Consider the following 25,163-nt stretch of genomic DNA (forward strand, 5'->3'; position numbering starts at 1 on the left):
TTCCAAAATAATAATAATAATAATAATAATAATAATAATAATAATAATAACAACACTTTACCTGCACATAGTACTCGTATCAACTGAATTTCGGTTCCTGAGATACATAGACAACCATAACATTAGGTACTATAGAAATTTAATCGTTTACATATGGGTACCATTTGTATCAGTGTCATTAGGGTTCATGTAGAGTATTCCCTGTTGGTTTTCATACTTCTGGTGTGAGCGAGTCATGTTTCAGGACTAGCCAGCCATCACACTGACGCCCCACCGTCCTTGGTATCGTTGCACCGTAGTGACAGTATCATGGGTAAAGGACTCACGTTGGCCTTCGCTGTATTTTCCCCGGCTGTCAGGAGAACATTCTAGCCGAGAATTCAGAAAGCGCAATTGCACTTTCCTTCGACATCCCAGGTCATGAAAACTGACAGTGAGTGTCTGAATTAGCTGCATGTAATCGGAAGCTCGAATATTCCCCCCATTTTTTTTTTTTTTTTTTTTTTTTTAGCAACACCTGCAAAAGCCAACCAAGCCTTAAGTTTTTCGTTATCATTATTATTATTATTTTTTATTTTTTATTTTTTTAACATGTCTTTGAATAGGTCACGGATGTGACCCCACAAAAATGCTGGGTTTTAGTGCCATGTCTCTCACGATTATTTGGGGAACTGATGCTCAGGATAGAGTTCTGTTTAACCAGCGTGCTTGAGAGCTTTAAATTGTATACTTCATAAGTCTTAGATTAATATGTAGTGGAGATATGAGTGCAGTATTCGTCTCCGCCGAAGGAACTGCTTTAACATTTTCATTTCCTGGCATTAAATGCAGTGCAGACGGTCAGTTTGTTTCATTATGCATTGTCTTACTATCTGTGCTGTCTCAGCGGCAGAAAATGCATGGGTACTTGTTGTAGCCACCATGAGGGCAAAGCACAGGTGCTGTAATGTGTAGATCAATCCATATCTTTGTATGACTCAAACATCGGCATTGGGGGCAACAGAAGCTCTGCCATACAGCAGTGCTGCCTGCAACCTGCTTCGGACAGAATATATATATATATATATATATATATATATATATATATATATGTGTGTGTGTGTGTGTGTGTGTGTCCGACTCTGGGCATAGGCTTCACAGCCTGCTATCAAGGCCCAGCAGTCCTCCTACATACCATACACCTCTACATGTCACCACTTCGGCGCTAACACCCACAGTCCATAGTGAATACATGCTAGGGCTGTCTCATGCAGGACTGGTGTATTGGTATTAGCGGTGGTATTTTTACGACATGTCGGCGGGTCTACTGGTAGATCAGTAAAGTCTGATTTAATGAAATTCAAATCCTTAAACTGTTCCTTGCCCTTGCTGGGATTCGAACCTGGGTCCGTCAGGACTGCAGGCCACCTCTCTACCGATTGAGCCACCGCCTCCCCAAACAGTTCCCAGTAATCTGCCCTGTATGACATTGCCATATCATCAGACAACTCCTTTATCAGTGAAAAAAAATAATGGCTACTCAAATCTGCCATCAGGGATATATGATATATAATATTCATTTTATATGTATATTTATAATATATATTTTATACCGGCATATATATATTTTATATATACCATATTATATATTATATGTAATATGTATTATAGATATAAGCCGTTGGCCACCCCGTTTGGGATACATGGCTTCTGGCAATGAATGAATGAATGAATTATAGATATATAATATTTTGTTGTGTATATATATATATATATATATATATATATATATATATATATATAATGTGTTTGTGTGTTTTTTTGTATTGGATCAAGCTGTATTTCCTGAAGTATTTGTTTGTTGCTGACCTCATTTTTTTTTCCATCTCGTGTAGGTTTAGTGAGATGATATTTTTCCTCTGTTAGATCTTCATGGTGAAATGCTGTTTTAATGAAAGATGGCTAATACCTGTATCACAACACCTTCAAGTGAGGGAAAAAAAATATAATTGTTCGAAATCAGGATACAAAATGGAGTTACATCAAGGAAAGGAGTGGTGTTTCCCAGCGTAATATCAGTCTTTTCTTTTCCTTCAGCAGAGGATCGAGGGATAAAGTTCAGGTATTGGAATGAGCACTAACCCTTTAATGTGTTTACCCCGTGTCATCGAAGCTCTCGGGGATAATGGTACGGTTTGGTTTGCTCGTCTATATCCTCCCATATATTTTAAATTGGATGACGTGTTTTTATATTTGCTCTGTTTAAGCAAATACTTATATCAGGAGTGAGATTTCTAACGGGGGGGGGTTAGTAAAGCCTCTGTTAACCCATTAATACAAATTATTGCACTCGTAAGGGGAATAAAATCTTCTTTCTCTTCTTCTTCTTCCTCTTCTTCTTCTTATTATTATTATTATTATTATTATTATTGTTATTATTATTATAGATAGATAGATTATTATTATTCATTTCTTTATTATTATTATTATTATTATAGATAGATAGATAGATAGATAGTTATTATTCTTTTCTTCTTCTTCTTCACGCAGCCTTTTATTAACCCGTGCCTCTCTGCCTGCCCCAGCTACTCGCCTGGTGTCTGAGTCAGGGGGGCCTCTGGTGGAGTTCTCTCAGCCTCGCTACTGCGCCGTCCTCTCTGAAGACTCACAACTCGCCTCTACCGTCCTCGCCGTCTCTGCCACACACTCCAAAGGTCAGTCACACATACGGCCTCTCCATTTCAGTCAATATATAGGCTATCCTTACCCTCACGATTGTCCCCTTATATGTACTCTTGCACATACACTGCTTCCATTGTAGCGTACCATTATGCGTATTCATTCTATTCATACTCATTCATCTCTTCATATTCATTCATCTCTACATACTCAATTACCTCTTCATACTCATTCTTATCTTCATACTCATTCATCTCTTCATACTCATTCATCTCTCCGCTTGTCGTGAATCACATTGTCAAGCCACACCGATTAATGCTTATGTGATCCCTCCCAGATGAAGGCAGGGTTAGGCTGTCCATTAGAAACAGTATGCAAAAGCTGTCCTCTTGAGATGGATGAAACTCGCTTGCTACCACACCCACTTGTTGACCTCACATCCCTCTGGGTAATTAATTCCAATTAAGCAGGCCTACACCTAGTATCCAGATCAACTCACTTCACTCAGTCATTCACACATACACTAACACGCTTCGTCTCAATACACTGCATATCCGCGTACCATAGCGTCTGTTGTAAACTGTCGATAATAATATATAAAGACTAACACTACAACAGAGAGTCTTAATTATTGCTCAGTGCAGTATATTAAGATACCTCCTCTGCACCATCCACACAAACAAAAAAATATATAGACTGGTTCCTTACAAATTAGAGTTCATTTATGGTAAGGCCGATCGCTAGTTATAATTTCTTAGCGTGAAAGGGATACATAATGGGCTGAAATGGCTTTGTATTCATTCTCATGTACCTTCCCGCCCACAGTTAAATCGGTAATTCTTCATTTATAGTGACTTTATTCATTTATTACATGTGGTGTATTGCTTTGGTCGATGTGTGTGTGTGTGTGTGTGTGTGTGTGTGTGTGTGTGTGTGTGTGTGTGTGTGTGTGTGTGTACAAAATATATTAAAGAATCACATGTCAAAATGCATTTAAAACGCTTTTATCCACTTCTGACCAATCTGTATGGAAGGTTCACAGTAAGGTGAGAAAAAAGACCACTGTTGAAAATATAATAAATGTCAAGGTTGCAGGGGGAGGTTGGAGATCACGTGAAAAATAAACTTAAACCACTCTGGCACAATTTAGACCATATATTTATTTATTTATTTATTTTTTCGTATGGGGGGGTCAGGATTTTTTTTTTTTTTTTTGCGGGGGGGGAGGGGGGGAGGGCAGAATTTTGATCAAAGCTGTGATGGCGGGGTTCGATTTTGAGAGGAATCCGTCAAAGTTCAAGGTCACAGGGCACAGTTTTGTTCAGTCCTGTAACTATATCACATGGATGAAGGAAGGACTGCATGTCAGTCATAGATGAAAGAGTCTTAGTTTTGAGAATGATAGGTGAAAGTTCGAGGCCACAAGACAACAGGTCATTTATGACAGTTCGATCCGATTGTGGCCAGAGTTAGTGGGACGAAAGTGCCGGACAAAAGTGAAATAATTAGGTTTTGATAAAATGGGTCGAGGGTCAAGGTCACAGGGCGAAGTCGGATGTTCGGCCCTTAGACCAGTTGGTGGGCGCGGGTGTTGTAGTGCTCCATGTTCATTTTAATGTTCAGGTGTTAGCGTGGTTTTCCGTAGCGCTTTATCAATCATCTTCGTTAACTTCCTGTAATGTATAAAGTAGCTCGAGTGGCCGTAAGTCATGTATTTGTCACGGCATTCTGATCATCATGTGGGCTAACAGCAGTAGGTTCCGACCGCCAGCGTGACAGCCAATCAAGCAGTGCATCTGGCGGAGCTTCGATGGTGCTACGATGTCTCTTACATACTGCACTGGAACCCAACTAGCGCACCAAGACTCACCTCAACCCTTCCCGCCCAATCTCACCCAGTTAAGCCTCATCAAGCTTCACTATGTATCACACATCCAGCCTCACCCCTCCTTGCCACCCTCCTTGCCTAATGCAGCTTCACCCCGCCTCACAACACCCCACCCCACCCCACCTTACCTCATATAGACTCACCCCACCCCACATCACCCCATATAGATTCATCCCATCCCATCTTACCCCATATATACTCACCTCAGCCAACCCCATCCAGCCTCACCCTGCCCCAGCTCACACCACCTAACCTCCTCCGGGCTGACCCCGTTGCACCCCACTCAGGAACACCCCACCAAACCTCATCCAGACTCACCCCACCCTACCTCACCCAAACCTCACATATCCTTCTTTATCCAGCCTCACCCCGCCGGTCTCAGACGCCAGTCAACTTCGCGTCAGTGCTAAACTTGAGGCAGAGTGATGGTGGATATTTTTTATCGGAATGAGACTCAGTTCGCGTCGGTTTCAGTAGCTGGATTTATGGTGAGGCCCAGTGATGTGTGGCGACGCCTTCTGGATATAGTGAAATGCTTCTTGAGCCTGGGTGTGGTGTGGTGTGGATATAGTGAGGATACAGTGATTTGCAGTGACGTAGCCAGACTCAGGATATAGGAAAATGCTTCCGGGCCTGGGTGAAGTATGGTGTGAATAGAGTGGGGATGTGGTGAAATGTGGTGATGCATTGACTCGGGATACAGTGAGATGTTCCAGGGTGCCTGGTGAAGATATGGTGATATTTGGTGGCGCGTTCAAAATACTCGTAAACAATAGTGAGGTGCTCCCATACTTGATTGAGGTGTGATGTAGATAGAGTGAAGGTATTGTGATGTAGGTGACGCTCTCAAATTACAGCAAGAAACCCTTGGGCTTGAGTGAAATATGGTATGGTTAGAGTGAGAATATTTGTGGTGACGCATTCAGAATATAATTAAAGGCTTGATGTGGTATAGTGAGGTGTGGTGTTGATAGAGCAAAGTGTTGTGTAACTGTAGTGAGACATGATGCAGATGTCGATGTGTGGTGTGTATAAAGTGAGTATGAGGTGTGATGTGGATGTAGTGAGGTATGGTGTGGATTTAGCTAAGTATGGTGTGTATAGAGTGAGTGTGATGTGTGATGTGGATGTAGTGAGGTATGGTGTGGTTGTGGCGAGGTGTGGTGTGTAAATAGTCTGGTGGTAAAGGTATGGTGTGGATGTAGCGAGGTATGGTGTGTATATAGTGAGATATGGTGTGGATGTAGCGAGGCGTCTTGTATGTATGTAGCAGTATGTGAAGCGTAGTGTGGATACAGTGAGACGTGGTGTGGATAATATGAAGTAAAATAATGTCCACTTTTGAAAGTGTGGAACGTCGTCGAGCGAACAATCTCCTGATGCCATTATTTTAGCTCTTTAGCAATGTGTAGTTTACCCTTCACTCCGACTACGGTTATTTGAACTTCTTGCTTCCTCTAGATGCCATTGTTCAGGTTAGGAGACTTTCCAAAACTGGAGGGGTTAGGTATAGCCTTCCTTGATCCCTTCACAGATAGAGATCATTCCTTACTCGAGTTTTAAAGAATTGATTAGTAATAACAGGTAAAACTTTAAGAATGTAGCTGGTCAGAAGGGGATGATAATTTCCTAAACAACTCAGTTTGGCGCCTTTTGACTGTTTTTGCTAAAGAAATGAAGACTTAAAATCACGTAAGTAACACCCATTACTTTCCCATACAGTGAGGATGGATACAGTGAGGTGTGGTGTGGTGTGTGAACATAGTAATGCGTGGTTGTGGATATAATGAGGTGGGGTGTGGATAACAGGCTGTGGTGTTTATAGTGATGTTTGGTGTGGATGTGAGGTGTGGTGAGGATACTCGAATAGTGAGAAGTGTTAAGGATATTGTGTGGTGTGGATAGTGTGATGTGTGGTAAAGAAACTCCATGATCGAGGTGGTCCTGACGATATTTCTAAACCCGATTGCGAAAGTTTTCCAGTTTGAGAGATGCTATAAACTTGTGTTGCCTTTGTGTCGTTCTGAAATAGCATTCCCTTGGGCAACTGCACTGTTTTTAAAGAGTTATAGCCTGTCGTTTATCTTTTACACACAGTACTCGCGGATCCGAGCACCGAAAAAGCATACCTCTGGCCAACAACACTGTTTTTGAAAAGTTATAGCCTGTCATGTATCTTTTCTTTTACACTCAGAACTCAATGGATCTGATCACGGAAAAAGCATTGCCTGAGCGGCAACGCTTACTTCCGAAGAGCTGTAAGGTGTCGGAATACAGTGTGTGTGTGTGTGTGGGTGTGTGTGTGTGTGTGTGTGTGTGTGTGTGTGTGTGTGTGTGTGTGTAGGATTATGAGAGAGTAGACAAAAGAATTACGTAGACAGATTGAGGCTGCCAGTGTTTTTAAACTATACTATATATTTTTTTCCAGCTGATTATCCACTTTCGTGAATGTGGCACCTGGGCACTCCTGCCGCATGATTGGTTGGTTTCAGTTTCATACCTGAAGTATCATATTTACAAAAAACAATTGTACCTTATATTCCAATTCTCATAAATGCTGTTTTGCATTGTCACTGTACTATACAAACAGACATGAAACGAGTATGTATCTGTGCTTCACCCAAACGGACAATGAATACGATGAAGTTTAATTGAAATACTGTTGTTGTAAAAGGTACAGAGTTGTTGCATCCCTAATAAATTATATATATATATATATATATATATATATATATATATATATATATATATATATATATATATATATATACATACTTACGGATAATATTGGCGAAGGTATCGAAGCATTGGAGTAGGTGTGATTCATAATAAAGTCTGACATCTTGTAAGACGAAACAAATTGTTTTTCCTGCCTGGCCGTCTCTCGTGTCCCCTTCCCCCTCCTCTGTAGCGACTGTTCCATTCGCCTTCCCACTTCCACCACTTTACTACTGACAAAAACCACTATTTTACTTAGAATGGTACTATTGTCTAATGTAACAAGTGCCTAAGTATTAAGATACCTTTTATTTGCACTTACCCAGACAAATGCATTTATTTTTTAAAAAATATAGGGAGATGCAACATCTCTGTACCTTTTACAACAACAGTATTTCAGTTCAAATTCAACTTCATCGTATTCATTGTCCGTTTGAGTGAATCACAGATACATACTCGTTTCATGTCTGTTTGTATAGTACAGTGACATTGCAAGACAGCATTTATGAGAAGTGCAATATAAGGTACAATTGTTTTTTTGTAAATATGATATTTCAGGTATGAAATTGAAACCAAGCAATTACGCGGCAGGAGTGTGCAGGCGCCACATTCACGAAAGTGGATCATCAGCTGGAAAATAACAGAGTATATATAAGACAGCATAGGGTGTTGGTTGGAAAGAAGAGTCTGAAAGTGAAGACAAGGAGGAAAGTGAGAGCTGAACCAAGGATTAGGTGGTGGAAGCTGAAGGAGCAAGACTTCAGTAATAAATTTAGAAATGAGGTGAGCCAGGCTTTCGGAGGCAGGTAAGACGAGGACGGATGGGCAGTTATCTCGGAAGTGGTGAGGGAGAAAGTCAAGAAGTACTTGGGGTGACATCGGGACAGAGGAGAGAAGACAAGGAAACTTGGTGGTGGAATGAGGAAGTACAGGATAGTATAAATAGGAAGAAGCAGGCAAAGAAGAATATGGATAGACACAGAGACGAAGAAAGCATTCGGGAATATATGGAGACGAGGAACATAGCCAAGAAAGAGGTTGCTAAGGCAAAAGAAAATGCATACCAGAAGCTGTACGAGAAGCTGAATAGTAGAGAAGGGGAAAAAGACCTGTACCGATTAGCCAGGCAGAGAGACAGAGCTGGGCGGGATGTGCAGCATGTTAGAATGATAAAGGATGCAGATGGCAATGTACTGACAAGTGAGGAGAGTGTACTAAGAAGACGGAAGGAGTATTTCAAAGAGTTGATGAATATAGAAAATATGATAGAGGGAAGGTTGGAAGAGTTGGAGGTAGTGAGTCAGGAAGTGCAAGAGATCAGCAGAGAGGAAGTGAGGAATGCCATGAAGAGGATGAAGGATGGCAAGGCAGTGGGCCCAGATGGTATACCAGTGGAGGCATGGAGGAGCTTAGGAGAGATGGCTGTGGCGTGGTTTACCAGATTGTTTAACAAAATCCTGGAGGGTGAGAGGATGCCGGAGGAGTGGAGAAAAAGTATTCTAGTTCCGATTTTCCAGAACAAGGGTGATGTGCAGTGCTGCAGCAACTACAGAGGTATAAAGCTGATCAGCCATGCAATGAAGATATGGGAGAGAGTGGTGGAAGCTAGGCTGAGAAGAGAAGTGAGGATCTGCGAGGAGCAATTTGGTTTCATGCCAGGGAGAAGTACTATAGACGTCATATTTTGCTTTGAGAATGGTGATGGAGAAGTATAGAGAAGGCCAGAAGGAGTTGCATTGTGTGTTTATAGACTTGGAGAAGGCTTATGATAGGGTACCGAAAGAGGAACTGTGGTACTGTATGAGAAAGTCAGGAGTGGCAGAGAACTACGTGAGGGTGGTGAAGGACATGTACGACGATAGTGTAACAGCAGTGAGATGTGCAGTAGGAATGACTGAGGGTTTCAAGGTGGAGGTGTGATTGCATCAAGGTTCGACTTTGAATCCCTTCTTGTTTGCAATGGTGATGGACAGATTGACAGATGAGATTAGACAGGAGCCTCCATGGACAATGATGTTTGCGGACGACATTGTGATATGTAGTGAGAGCCGGGAGGAAGCTGAGGCAGAGCTTGAGAGATGGAGATATGCACTGGAGAGAAGGGGAATGAAAGTAAGAAGAAGCAAGACTCAGTGCATGTGTGTAAATGAGAGAGATGACAGGGGAACCGTGAGGCTGCAAGGTGTAGAGGTGGCAAAGGTAGATGAATTCAAATACTTGGGGTCAACTGTACAAAGTAACGGAGAGTGTGGTAGAGAGGTAAAAAAGAGAGTGCAGGCGGGATGGAGTGGGTGGAGAAAGGTGACAGGAATGATCTGTGACAGAAGGGTCTCTGCAGAAATGAAAAGGAAAGTTTATAAGACTGTCATAATGCCAGCCATGTTGTACGGAATGGAGACAGTACCACTGACAAAAAGACAGGAGGCACAGTTGGAGGTAGCAGAATTGAAGATGTTGCGTTTTTCACTAGGAGTGACGAGGTTGGACAAAATTAGAAATGAACATATTAGAGGGACAGCACACATGTCAGTTTGGGGACAAAGCTAGAGAGGCGAGACTGAGATGGTTTGGACATGTGCGGAGGAGGGATGAGGAGTATGTCGGGAGGAGGATGCTGGAAATGGAGTTACCAGGCAGGAGAAAGAGAGGAAGGCCAAAGAGAAGGTTTATGGATGTAGTGAAGGAGGACATGCGGGTGGTAGGTGTAAGAGAAGAAGATGCAGAAGACAGAGTAAGATGGAGACGGGTGATCCGCTGTGGCGACCCCTAAGGGGAGAGCCGAAAGGAGAAGAAGAAGTAGCAGCAGTAGTAGTGATGGTGGTGGTAGTAGTAGCAGTAGTAATTGTATTAGTAGTGGCGGTAGTCGTCGTCGTCGTCTTCGCCTACGATATCAGTCATATTTCGGATTTAAGGCCGTGTTGTTGATAGCATAGGAGTCCTCATTGCACCTCTTCCTCAGCGATTAATTTTGCATACTGAAACTTAACACTGTCTTGTATGCCATTAAATGCCGCTGTATATATCGGCATGGTTTGTGTCAGTGGCCGACCAGAGTATATCTGGGTATAATGTGTAGAATATTTCACCAAGGAAAAAGTGTTACTGGATCTCTAAAGCCACATAGAATAAGATCTCCATCCTAGATATTTCTGTCGGATGGTGCTTCTTACTTTCCGTTGGTGAGATGAGACGTTCGTATCTTCAGTAAAGCTTCTTTTTTTTTCTTCTTTTTTCAGCCTTGCCTTTTCCATCGTACTGTCTGCAAGGGATGGTTTCATTCATTTATCTGAAATTTAATTGCTCAGTCCTCTCCGTCTGACGGCCGCAATGACAGACAGACGAATTTCAAGTTTAAACCTTGCTGTCTTGCCTCTGTGGATTTTAAAAGTGTGTGTGGATTTTGATTTTATCATTTTTTCTTTCGTCTAACGTAATTGCATTTATCAGTTCTGTGTCTGGATCATGTTTTTGATTTACGTATAAGCTCTTAACATTAGTTTTGCCACGATCTAATTACCTTGCCTTTTTGCACTTAGTCTCTCTCTATTAAGCAAAATGTTCTATAACTGCTCGTGCACTCACCAGTCAGTGTATTAGCAATTGGGATCTGCAGCGGAAAAATTATATTAAGCCGTATATTCTGCGGTACCCTAAATAGAAATATCTCATTACTGGTGAAGCACTTAAATGACACCCTTGTGGCTCACAGGTCGTTCCAGTACAACTAACTGCCCATTGTTTTGTCCTGCCTCTCTGGGTTATATTAATGGCTTCTCGTGCTTGATGTCTGTACGCGGGCGATCAGTACCTTGTCCTTGCTTATTTCTGTTTGTCAGTGTAAAAATATATGTATTTATGTAATGTTTTGTCCTGCCTTATCTGTACGGCTGTTCTAGCGCGACGAAGGTACACATATGAATAGTACTCGTGTATTCTGTATTTCTGTGTATGTAAGTATGAATGCATGTATACTCCCCACCTCTCAGCACCGTCCCCATAGGAGCTGGACCCCACACTTCAAAATGGTACAGTGACTGAGTGATATGGTGAGGAAAACACACACTGTATTTGGCTCCCTCTCTGGGTGTAATAAATAAAAGAATACAGTGGCGTCAGAATTGTTCCACTGTCCTTGCCTCTTGTATCAGTTTACTTATAATCGGCAACTTAGCACTCCATCGAATTAAATGTCAGGAATGGAGGAAATGTATTATACCCAAACTTGCGCATTGATTTGTAAGCAGAAATTTCGTCCTTCCTTCATAAACTTAGACGACGAGCAGCCTCTCCTAATCTGAAAATGTAATCGCCTGGAGGTATCAAAAACTGTATAATTAAGATTTCTGTCCGTCGTCAGAAGTTTGGGCTTAAATAAAAATGTACCATAGAGTAATGGCACTGTATGGATAATGAAAATTGTTTGGATGTACAGCAGTTCGGACCAACTTCAACCCAATTCATCTAAAACGAAACAATTATCTATCTGTCTATTGCCAGACGCCTCAATCCCGTAAGGGGTGGCCACAAACAAATCTCCTTCATGTCGCCCTGTCCAGTGCCACTTCACTGCCTTACACCCAGCTCACCCCCCCCCCCTTTCATATACGAAACTAATGTACCATAATTAAGAGGACTGTAACCATATGGTATAATTCTTCCATAACATCAGTTCACGGCTGTATAAAAGCAAAACACAGCACAGATATCAGTTCACTAACCATCTTTTTTGGGGTCACTCACTGGGCTTTAGTTTTCCACTGATGCGGGCAAATCACTCTGGCTTTGGGCTATTTCTCTTTGCGGCGAAAGTTGGCACTCTTTGCTCGCCAATATTTCACACGCGCCCTCATTTTTCTTCCACAAGAGCCACCAGGACTCACACCTCCTAATATTTATGCCCTCGGCCTCGTTCCTCACCAAGTGTCACGTTACCTGAAGCTCATCCTTTTGTTCTCCTCTCCTCTCCCCTTCCTCCCTGACTGACTGTGCATTTTCCATTACACATCACCATATTTGCCTCATATTTGTCTCCTGTTTCGGTTTAACCCTCGTATATTTGGGGCAGCTCTAGTAGTCTGTCAGACGATTTTATTCAGCTGAGAGGGAGTACCAGAAGCCTGAGAGTGTTGTTACCTGTCCCACTTACCCCTGCATGGACTGTGAAACTCTCTTATTTTGTTCCAGCTAACGCCAGACGATTTTATTCAGCTGAGAGGGAGTCACAGGAGTCTGAGAGTGATAAGTCCTGCAGTACGGTAACAATTTATGCCTGGTGCCAGCTCTCAGGTTTTCTGAACGTGGGGTAGACCTTTCGAGCTCAATTGGTTAGATATTGCACCCACTTCTCTCTTCTCGTCTCCTCGCTTCTCTTTTCTCCTCTTTCCTCTCCTCTCTCCTCTCCTCCCTTCTTTCCTCTCCTCTCCTCTTTCCTCCCCTCTTTCCTCCTCGCTCCTCTCCTCTCCTCGCCTCTCCTCTCATCTTTCCTGCCTTCCTTTCTTCCTTTCATTCATTCATCTTTCCTTCCTTCTTTCCTTCCTTCCGTTTTCTTTCTTCCATTCTTTCTCTTCTGTTTCTTTCTCTTTCTCGTTTTCCTTCTTGATTCCTTCCTTCATGTATTTCGTTCTTTCTCTTTTCTTCCGTCTATCCTTCCTTCCTTCCCTCCTTCCTTCCCTCCTTCCTTCCTTTCTGGCTTGCTTGCTTGCTTGCTTGCTTGCTTGCTTGCTTGCTTGCTTCCTTCCTTCCTTCCTTCCTTCCTTCCTTCGTCTGCGCACTCCCATTTCGCCTCTGTTTCCGGATTAACACCTTCACCACGATGACGTATATATTCACCATAGTCTGCATACCTCCAGACGATTTTACTCAGCTTCAGAATAATCTCTAGCAATGAAGGAGATAACGACGGCAAAATTAAACCCTTCCAGGTAGAAAACTCACCTAAAATTAATTGATTTGATAAACGAAAGAATTAAATAAAAGAATGTTGATGGGAAAGGTTAATTGCCTCTACATCATCTTATTCTTTGCTGTTTATTAACTATTTTTTTTTTTCCTGTCTCCTCTACGGTATCTTTCCTTCCAGACTGCCTTTTTGTTGTATGCACTCCTCTCTCTCTCTCTCTCTCTCTCTCTCTCTCTCACGCACGCACGCACGCACGCACGCACGCGCACACACACACACACACACACACACACACACACACACACACACACACACACACACACACACACACACACACACACACACACACACACACACACACACACACACACACACACACACACACACACACACACACACACACACACACACACACTTCTCTCTCTCTCTCTCGTAAAGTGGTCAGAGGTGAATGTTACTGCTCTTACCAATATAAAATGTGGAAGGTGACAGACTTGCTGAGAACATAAATAATATGAAATTGACAACTGGGAGAAGACGGCTGTGTACCCTTTATTCTGTCCACCCGTCGGCCTTTTCCTTTAGTTTAAGGGGGACTTCTCAGTCCTTTACTATTAGCTTGATATCGAAGCTGAGTAAAGAATAAGGAAGGAAGTTAAATCGTATAAGAGTGAAGGCGTCAGCAAACCCCCATTTCTGACAGTCAGCCATAGCGAAGCTGTTGGGTAGATCAGATAAACGTGCTTCATTCTCGTTTTCTGTTTCACAAGCGACTCTTTGAAACTCTTTATCTCCAGTTTCACGTGACTCAAACTCTCATCTCTCGTTTCACAAGGGACTCTGAAACTCTCATATTCCGTCTCACAAATACCTCCCTGAAACTCACCTCTTCCGTTTTACAAGTGACTCTCAAACCTTCATCTCCTGTTTCACAAGTGACTCTCAAACTCTTATCTCGCTTCTCACAAATGCCTCCCTGAAACTCTCATCTCCCGTTTCACAAATGACTGAAACTCTCATCTCTCGTTTCACAAATAACTCTTTGAAACTCTCATCTCGCGTTTCACAGATGTCTCCCTGAAATCGTATCGTCCGCTTTACAAATGACTCTCAAACTCTAATCTCACAAATCACTCTTTGAAACTCACATCTCCCGTTTCACAAGTGACTCGGAAACTCTTATCTTCCGTTTCACAAATTACTTTCAGACTCTCATATCACGTTTCACAAGTGACTCTGAAACTTATTTTCCGCTTCACAAATGACTCAAATTCTCACCTTCCGCTTCAGAAATGGCTGACTCTCAATTCCCGTTTCACAAGTAACCCTGCAGCTCTTATATCCCGTCTCACATACTGTATGTCTTCCTGAAGCTGTTATCTTCCGTTTCACAAATGACTCAAATTCTCGTCTCCTGTTTCACAAGTAACTTTGAAACTCTCATCTTCCGCTTCACAAATGACTCTGAAACTTATATCCCGCCTCACAAATATCTCTCTGAAACTCATCTCTCGTTTCACAAATGACTCTCTATCTTCCGCTTCATAAATGACTCTGACTATCACCTCCCATTTCACAAATCACTGAAACTCTCATCTCCCGTTTCACAAATGTCTCCGAAACGGGCTTGAAAATATCGATGCACTCAGTTTTAATAACACAAGAGAGCGACTGTTTACATACAGTTACATCTTCAGGTACAATAATGAAATACAGTAATCTCAGTCATTCTTTGTACTACGAATTACATGGATTAGGACCTCGTATTGACCCCCTCAGTCCGATGACGCAATACTCGTGTGTGTGTGTGTGTGTGTGTGTGTGTGTGTGTGTGTGTGTGTGTGTGTGTGTGTGTGTGTGTGTGTGTGTGTGTGTATTCTTGCCATAACCAGATGATTTCATATACTGTACCTAAGAATAGACTTCATAAACTCTTGGGGTTAAATATAGCCTTTATATAGGAAAGTAGTTTACTAATAGATATTCTCTCTAGGTTCACTGTGATTGATTAGTGGCTGGAAAATAAAATAATAATGACCTAGAGCTGAGGAGGCATAAAATACGGGATCTTAGCAGTTGTGGTAGGTGAGAGAGAGAGAGAGAGAGAGAGTGCTTGTGCTGGGGTGGGATTAGCCCAGTGGTCCATTACAATCAGCCAGACCAGTTCGATAATGTGACAACGAGTGAGTTCTTCAGACACAAATGAGACCACAAACAGGTGCTTCAAAATATATACCATCCAATATATGATGTTTTGCGGATTTTCGAGTCCTTATAAATACCACCTTAATATTTGCATTGAGAATCACACGGTAGGCCATGTATCACAGTGTTTCGTCTATATTTCATAATGATACGTGTGGTAAGGGGACTGATACTTTTTTGGCTGACTGTACTGTACAGTGGGGAAAAAAGTGCGCCTAATATTTCACTTAATACTTCTGACTTTCCTCTGCTGGCTAATATTTCCAGTCTGAGAGAGGCTCGGTATGTTTCCCTGCCCATATGTGATTCTGATTTATTGATTTAGGGAGAAAAGTGACGGACATCCACTGAGTTTATTGAAGTAGTAGGTGAACTTTTGTCTCGTTGTACCATGGTAGGTTTGGTACAATAATACTGTACCGTGGAAGGTGTGGTTCAATAATATATTCTCAACCGTGGTCAAGTGTGGTGCAGTAATACATTCTCTGTACCGTGGTAGGTGTGGTACAATACTGTATTTAATTTTCTGCTCTGTAGTAGATGTGGTACAATATTATACTCTCTGTACCGTGGTTGGTGTGGTGCAATATTACATTCTCAGTGCCGTTGTAGGTGTGGTGCAATATTATTATTTTTGTCGTGATAAGTGTGGTACAATATATTCATTATGTGTTGCAGCAGGTATGGTACAATAATACATTCCCTGTACCGTGGCAGGTGCTGAGGTGCGGTACAGCATCACGGGCGGCAACAGGGACGGCCTCTTTACCATCGACCAACACTCCGGCATCATCACCCTGGCCGCAGCCCTAGACCACGAGACACACACATCGGTGAGTTCTGTATCAAGTTGGACGGCATGTCAGGTCTGCCTCGGAGATTGGTGCTGGAGAGAGACGCCTTCATGTGGCAGCACCGATATAACTGGGCGATGAAGATGCTCAGTTATTCAAACATCCATCAACCCCCCTCCCTTTCTCTCCCCCTCCCTCTCTGCCAAGGAGGATAGTGGTCTGCAGGAGAGGGCAACTTCATGAAGCATGCCTTTCAGCTGAGCCGGAGGCTGCAACTACTACTACTGCCGCTGCTGCTGCTACTACTACTACTACTACTATTATTACTACTACTACTACTATTACTACTACTACTACTACTATTACTACTACTACTACTACTACTATTACTACTACTACTACTACTACTACTACTACTACCACCACTACTACCACTACCACTGCTGCTGCTGAAATTCCTTTACGCCTTTTTCCTCAGTGACTTATTTGGCACATCACATCTAAACAGTTTTCTTGTATGTTACTGATGCCAGGTGCGTCTGCGCTGAAAATATATAATTAAAATAACATAATACATGGTGGAAGAGGCAGAATAAGTTACTGAGGAAATGTCACGAAATCTGATGCAAAGACATGACCATAAAGAGAATGGTTGATGCTTTGACAGTGATTTGTAATGCATGAGATCCATTACTAAACACAGTGTGAAAGGAAAAATAGTAGCAAGAGTAGTCAGAAAGCTCACTGTTACGACGAAGCATCATGATACCCCTTTTCATATTTTTCACAACCTTAATCCATTACACAAAAAATAAAATAATTTCTTTTCCTCTGGTGACCCTCTGTCATTTAGTGAAGTTCCATCCAACAGTTTTTACTTAATATTGTCAAGAGGCAGACAGATACCCGTACACAAATAGCTACACTAACAAGCCGAGGCAAAAACATAGCCCCTCTCCATGGAGGTATTAGGAATAAGCAATAATAAACAGCAGAGAATGGCAATGATAACAATCTGAAGTTACTAACAGTGTTGTGTCCTTCCCTGTGTCAGCACGAGCTTGTGGTGTGGGGTGAGGGCGGGGGCAGCAGTGCCACTACTGTGGTGCAGGTGAGGGTGGCCGACGTCAACGACAACCCGCCATACTTCCTCCACCCGCGGCCAGAGGTCACCGTCGTCGAGGAGGACCACCGCCACCTGCCCGCCACCATCGCCACGGTAAGTGACCACCCCCACGACCATGTTGGCTGGCCAGGCCCACGGTCATGGTGGGTGACCAGACCCACTACTATGGTGGGTGACCAGGCCAACGACCTTTATGAGTGGCCAGGCTCAAGACCATGGTGGGTGACTAGACCCACGCCAATGGTAGGTGACCAGACACATGACCATGGTAGGTGGCCAGACCTACGACCATGGTATAAGACCGGACCCACAACCGTAGTGTCTTGCGAAGCCCAGTATTATTTTGCGTAACGAGGGAGCAAGATCGTGGTGGGTCGGGAGGGGCCTAGAACTGTGATAATTTATGAGGAATCAAAGATCATGAAATTTTGTGAGGGTCAGGACCATGGTTGGTCGCGAAATAAAGTGCGAAATAAGTATCACTACCATCAAGGCAATGCGATAGGAAGTTTGGTGGAGAGAGGTGCATACTGCGGGGATGGGAAAATAATGGACATTGGACTGGAAGTAAAGGGAGGACTGCACTGGTGCTGTGAGTTGCTTATGTGCCGTTTTAATGACGGCGTCAGGGAAGCATTTGTCTGTCTATCTGTATATCTATCAATCTGTCTATCTATCTATTTATCTATCTATCTATATATTCATCTATCTATCTATCTGTCAGTCTATCTATCTATCTATCTATCTATCTATATCTATCTGTATACATTATATATATATATATATATATATATATATATATATATATATATATATATATATATATATATATATATATATATATATAATAGAAACAACCTCAAGGAGCGAAGTTTCTGTATATATTAATACTGTACATATACATATACTTGGGCTGAACTTGGCATTACAATGTATGCGTAAACCATAAACACATATTCTGTATGTAAGTACGGAAATGGAACCAGTCCACATTTGGTGGATGCGTAGTGGGCTATAGTTTACTGCCCTGCACGTCAGCAACAACATATTTGATGAGCATACATATCCACCGGCTTGTGTGTGTGATAAGGTACACATTGACGTATCACCTTTAGCTTCAAATATCTGGTTCAGTCTGACTCAACCTCAGCCTGGCACACGGCCTGAGATATATCTGTCTTCTCTCCTTTGTCCTGTTCTGATTAAAAGACTTCAGTCCTTTGAAATAGGATCTTAGCTGTTTCATATATCTTACCAAGGACGCACGTACGGATCTTTTTGTATTCCTAGGGGCGTCGGAGATTTGGAAACACATCTTCCGTAGCGATGTAATCTGCGGTGTACACCCCAGTGCTAGTTGGTATGTCTGATACAAACTACGTCGATATTAGAATAGCAAGTTGTATTATGCAAAACAAGTCGCCGACGAAGTGGTGCCACGAAGCCTCCTGTTCCACCTGAATTCTGTCTATTTATCTATTGCCAGACGCCTTAATCCTGTAATGGGTGGCCACAAAAAGATCGCCTCCATGTCGCCCTGTCCCCCGCCATTTCATTTCCCTGCTCCCAGCTCATACCCCCCTCTCTCATACACCTCTCCACTCAATCCCTCCATCTCATCCTTGAATTACGACCCTTAATTACACCGACTTTTGCTTCGTTCAGATACCCACAATTACCTCAACCAGTCAACCAGAAGCACATCCTGTTTGGCCTGACGTCTGGCTACCGCTAGAGTATCCCAATTTCCGTGTCTTCAACAAATAGTTTGCTCTTACCTGACGCTTTCTGTCTAGCTCTGTGGTCATTCGAGATCTCCCTTACTCTGGTTTACTCCATATGATTTTCAGTACTTTGTCTTATCTTTTACCTCTCCACCACCATTACGTCATTTTATTTCACCCTTGCCATCATCTGACAATTCTCGTCAACTTATGAAAGACTTTACGGACTGGAAGAGTTAGATACAACATTCATGAACCCCTTCAGAACCAGGAGATATTTTAAAGATGAATCAGATCGCCACGCAGCAGTAAGATTAACTTATACACAGATAGGTGGGTAGGTACTTAGTTTATTGACCACGACTTTATGAATACATAGTACTTGTACACATAATTATCATTATAGAAATATACAACTAAACACTGTGTATAGCCCCTTAGGTACCCACTTCAGCTACTGACCTGTGTAAATGATTCAGAAACTGAGACACAAGGGGGAACATGTAATTATAGAGAGAGAGTGCATGTGATTCCTGCATAAATAATCTTACATGAAGCATCTCGGTTTGATCATCTGAATTTGTGTTCCTGGATATGTGTTAGATGCTTGAAGAAGTTATTCATAGCTAGTTTTGATTTTAAGATGCTTATCAACACGAGTCCAGTTCTCAGCTGCAACGGGTTTACAGCTACTGATGAAGGGCGAAGTGTTAAGGAGTCCATGTTCCCTCATCAGGTCATCAGACAGTAGTAGTAGTAGTAGTAGTAATAATGATAATGATAATAATAATAATAATAATAATAATAATAATAATAATAATAATTTCCCCGTAGAATACAACCCACAGCAGGTAATATAAGTCTGAGCAATATGAAATTAATCTTCCTCATCTCGGCGCTGTGACGTAACTTTAATCTCACACACTGTCTCCATCTCCCTCCCTCCTCTTCTCTACCTCCACCCCTTTCCCTCCTCCTCCTCCTCTTCGTCTCTCTCCCTCCCATCTTCCAATTTTGCCTTCCATCCGTCTCTTTCCTCATTTTCTCTCCAGTCCTCCGTACCTCTCTCCTCTCTCCCTTCTCCCTCTTCCTCCTTCCTTCCATTTCCCCTCTCGCTCATCCATCTTTCCTCTCTCTCCCTCAGTCTCTTCCTCATCCACCTCTCCCTCTCCTCTCCAAAACTGACCTTTCACAACACCTAGCGTGCCTCCTTCCTCCACAGCTACCCCTTCAACCTTCATCCCCACCCCTTCCCCTCCTTCCCCCCTCCTCCTGCCCTCCATCCCTTCCCCCTGTGCTCCTTCATCACCCAGTCCTCCCCTCCCCCATCTTCCCCCCTCCTCCTGCCTCTCCGTGAAGAACATTCCCGTCACCACAAGTAATTAAATCCATGAAAATTGTCAGCACATAATTTCCGCCCAGTCCTGCAGAAGCGACCACCACGGCAGCGACTAGGGCTGTGGTGGTGGTGGTGATTGTGGTGGTGGTGGTGGTGGTGGTGATTGTGGTGGTGGTGGTGGTGGTGGTGCTTGTGGTGGTGCCTGGTAGTGGCCCCTGTGGTGGTGTTGGTGATGAGCTGTTGACCTTGGCAGTTATCGAGAGAAGCCATTACGGTGCCTTATATATTTCTAATGATGCAGTGGCTGTCTCCTTGTATCAGCCCTGCGTTGACAGCACGAGATGATACTGCGACATTCCAATCAGCAGTTATTCCTGGCTATAACTGCAGTATTTACCGGCAAACAATTTATGGGAGAATCTTACCAGCCAGACAATTTTATATGTGAGTTGGCGGTATATTTCCAGGGCAAGGCTTATACATTTAATGATATAGCGTGATAATTTGACCTTCAGTTCCTTAACATTTGTTTTTATTTTGTTTTTAATCTTATGTCTCAATGCGAATTTAACCAGGACGGGTTAGATAGAGCAAGAGATTACCCGTACACTCTGTAAATTCGTCTACAGATAGCAAGGAAAGCGAAATAATACCTTACTTGAGGGAAGAGTTCAAGGTCTTCACTGATAGCTTAAGAAATGTTACTTCCCTTGAGAGGCGGCAGTTCCTTCCATGAAATTAATAGTTGCCTTGTATCCAGACTTCAGACACCTCCTCTCGCAAACCTACTTCTTTCAGAGTTAATGGATTTTGCCAGAACGGTAAAGCTAAGAACTACAGTAGATATAGGTCATTTCTTGAACCCAGGGTCCTTTTTTTTTTTTTTTTTTTTTTTTTTTGTTAGTCTCAGTTTTCTGCCGTTTGAGAAGGATATCCAGTAATAAAGGTTTGATTAAATATGTGAGTTAGATGAAGGGAGAGAGGGAGGGGGAGGCCAAGGATGAGATGCAGGGATGGAGTGGAGAGGTACATTATATGAGAGAGGAGGGTGTGAGCTGGAAGCAGGGCAGTGACGGGACAGGGCGACATAGAGGCGATTTGTTTGTGACCACCCCTCACAGGATTAAGGCGTCTGGCAATAGATAGATAGATGTTTCCTGACAAGAGTTCCCTTCCATTGGCTAAATAAAATCATCTGGAGATAGCGTGGTTAAAAGAAAACAAGCTGTCGATCCTCTGTCTATCTATCTATTGCCAGACGCCTCAATCCCGTTTGGGGTGGCCACAAACAAATCGCCTCCAAGTCGCCCTGTCCCTCGCCATTTCACTGCCCTGCTCTCAACTCACACCCCCGTCTCTCATATACCTCTCCACCCCATCCCTCCCTCTCATCCTCGGTCTCCCCCTCCCTCTTCCCCCCTCCACCTCACTCACACACACTCTCTTCGTCAGTCTTTCACCCTCCATCCTCTCCACATGGCCAAACCACCTCAGTGTGTTCCTCATTACGCTTCCTATCACATCCACACCACGACGCTCCTTTATATCCTCATTCGTCAGCCTGTCTCTCCATGTGACTCCACAGGCTTCTCTTAAATAACTCATTTCCACTGCTCTCACTCTTGACTTGTGTCCTTCCAACAACGTCCAAGCTTCACTTCCATACGTTAGAGTTGGTATCACAATACTGTCGTGTAGTAACTCTTTCACTTCCATGCTCACTTCCCTGTTTCTTATCACTGCTTTCAAAGAACCAGCAACCTTTCTTCCCTGCTGTACCCTTTCAAGCACTTCACCCTCCAAACCTCCATCCTTACTCATCACACTACCCAAGTACTTAAACGTACTCACATTTTCCATTTCCGCACCATCTAACCTCGCTGTACATTCACTGACTTCACCTCTCTCAAAGACCATCACTTTACTCTTCCCTACATTCACCTTTAGATTCCGTTTCTTACACACTCTCCCAAACTCATCCACCAAGCCTTGCAGCTCCCCTTTGTCTTCAGTCAACAACACAGTATCATCTGCAAACAACAGTACAGGGAGTTTCCAAACACTATCCTCTCTCACCAGGGCCCCTCCAACATCCACTACCCTACCTTGTACCTCTTTTATTACCCCATCCATGTACAGATTGAACAACCATGGAGACATGCCACATCCCTGTTTCAACCCAACTTTCAAAGAGAAAAATTCACTCAGTTCACCATCCACACGCACTGCAGCCTTAGCACCATCGTACATACTCTTCACAGCATTCAACAACTTCCCATCTACTCCATATATTCTTAACACTTTCCACAATCCTTGTCTATCCACCCTGTCATATGCTTTCTCCAAATCCATGAAAGCCGCATACAACTTGTTTCCCTTCTCTAGAAACTTTTCCACTAAAGATCTAAGAATGAATATCTGATCTACACAACCTATTCCCTTCCTAAAGCCTCCATGTTCTTCTCCAACTAATTTCTCTGTTCTTTCTCTAACTCTGTCAATAAGTTTCCTACCATACACTTTTCCTATTATACTAAGAAGACAAATGCCCCTATGATTACCACACACTTCTTTTTCCCGTTTTCCTTTGTACAAGGGAATAATTATACCTGACTTCCAATCCTCCGGGACTCTACCTTCCTCCCAGGCCAATCTGCACATCTCCCACATCCATTCTACTACCATCTCTCCCCCATGCTTCAGCATTTCACCACACACTCCATCAATTCCTGGGGCTTTCCCTGATTTAACTTTCTTCATTGCTTCCACAACTTCTATCCTACTGATTTCTTCCTGTCTTCTCACCTCCCTCCTTCTCCCAGCCATTCCCCAGCCACTTACGAGGTATTCTCGCGTTACTTCCATCCTCTATGTTCAACAATTCCTTAAAGTGTTCTCTCCATCTGCTCACTTTTTCTCCCTTCTCCACTAGTAATCTACCATTTTTATCTTTCTCTCTCCTGCTAACTTCACTTCCACCCTGTCTTACTCTTTTCACCTCTTTCCAGAACATTTTCTTACAATCCCTCCACTTTACACTCAAATTCCTTCCAAATTCCTCATCCACTCTCTTCTTACTCTCTCTTACTAATCTTTTCACCTCTCTCTTTCTTTCTACATATAACTCTCTCTTCCACCTCTCAACTTCTTCCACGCCCCTATTACTCATCCATTCATTGTGTGCTTTCCTCTTTTGTGCCACAGCCTGTCTCACCTCTTCAATCCACCACGCTGTTCCTTGCACCCCCCTCCGTCTTCTCTTCCTGCCACACACCACATCACATGCTGCACATATTTCTTCTGTAAATATCCTACACACACCTTCCACGTCTCCCATCTGCTCCAATTCATATTTGCCCAATCGTTCCTCCACTTCTCTCTTATACTCTGCCTTTTTCTCATCCTCTTTTAACCTTTCCACTCTCCTTGCAACTACTCCTTCCTCTCGTCTTTTCCTTCTTCTATTCCTCCATCTTACTTGAATCCTAATTCTGGCCACCACCAAGTAGTGATCAGAAAGGGGAAAATTATAACATTTATTTAACGTTTCAGCACAAGTTACACACACACACACACACACACACACACACACACACACACACACAGTTTCTCCCGAGCTCAGTGAAATCGTCAGGAGAGACCTAGAGGAAAATCAGTCAGTCGTAGAATTGAAGAAGCTAATTAACGGTACTTCCTTCACCTTAACTTGGCCCAGATTTTCGTCTTTTAGAGTTTATATCGCGTAAGTCAGTGGCAGAATAAGCTAGTACTCCGGCTGTACACCCTGTCCGTAGCACTTCTTCGTGACTAGCACCATATTCTGTCAGTATCTTGCTACAGCTCAGTATGCAAGATGGAGAGATCAGTTTTAGGTCGCGTTAGAGTAAAACAAGTAGGCATTCTTAAGAAATACGGTTTTCTTTTTGCTCTTTTCAAAAAAATAAAAATAAATAAAAAAATAAAAATAAGAAAATACGTCATTCGATTCAAGGAGTTATTTCAGGCAGAGATTAGAGAGGAGGATTTTTCTGTTTACTTTGCCTAGGATGAGAGAGAGAGAGAGAGAGTATACGTTATCGGATTAGTGCCGTTAATTTATAGGGCAAGTTTATGGACCAGATATTTTTCTTTTTCACGTTTCAGTAAATATTGCACAGCTGCCTGGGCGTTTGGTCTCCCACGACACTTAATTCAGTTTGCCTCGGCACCCAGACACCCAAACGAACTCAGCCGTGCACCTGTCCCTTACTCGCCCCCGTGTGTGTGTGTGTGTGTGTGTGTGTGTGGGAAGGTAGGTAGGTAGATGGGTAGGCAGGTGGGTGTGGGTGTAAGAGAGAATGTGTGTGTGTGTGTGGTTCATATCGTTATCTCTTGAAAATAGGTTCTATAATACGTTTCATTGTGACAGCCAGTAGATAAGTATCGCCAAAATTTTGCTTATTCTGTTGCTGTACCTAGCAAGCCTAGCCAGTGCAGGAGACCCCTTAATACAGAAGACGTAGCCAGTGCGGGAGACCCCTTAATACAGAAGACGTAGCCAGTGCAGGAGACCCCTTAATACAGAAGACGTAGCCAGTGCGGGAGACCCCTTAATACAGAAGACGTAGCCAGTGCAGGAGACCCCTTAATACAGAAGACGTAGCCAGTGCAGGAGACCCCTTAATACAGAAGACGTAGCCAGTGCAGGAGACCCCTTAATACAGAAGACGTAGCCAGTGCAGGAGACCCCTTAATACAGAAGACGTTCAGTAAAACTAGTTCAAGAGACCCCTTAGTTCATAAAACTATCTCACATCTGTCATTAAAAAGGAC

General features: G+C 42.9%; 1 protein-coding gene across 1 annotated transcript in view; it reads left to right on the top strand.

The window, feature by feature from the left end:
• Positions 1–309: 309 nt before the first annotated feature.
• LOC145413696 (putative neural-cadherin 2) overlaps positions 310–25,163 on the top strand; it is a 72,326-nt gene continuing 47,472 nt past the window's right edge. Inside the window, exons 1-4 of the mRNA XM_080283351.1 lie at positions 310–313; positions 2,565–2,693; positions 16,086–16,201; positions 17,217–17,381. Coding sequence (XP_080139477.1) covers positions 310–313; positions 2,565–2,693; positions 16,086–16,201; positions 17,217–17,381 — 414 coding nt within the window. The remainder of the gene's footprint in view (positions 314–2,564; positions 2,694–16,085; positions 16,202–17,216; positions 17,382–25,163) is intronic.

This window comes from Coenobita brevimanus, chromosome 97, assembly GCF_032717465.1.
Source record: "Coenobita brevimanus isolate Jiangsu-jjx chromosome 97, ASM3271746v2, whole genome shotgun sequence".
In the NCBI taxonomy this organism is placed as follows: domain Eukaryota; kingdom Metazoa; phylum Arthropoda; class Malacostraca; order Decapoda; family Coenobitidae; genus Coenobita; species Coenobita brevimanus.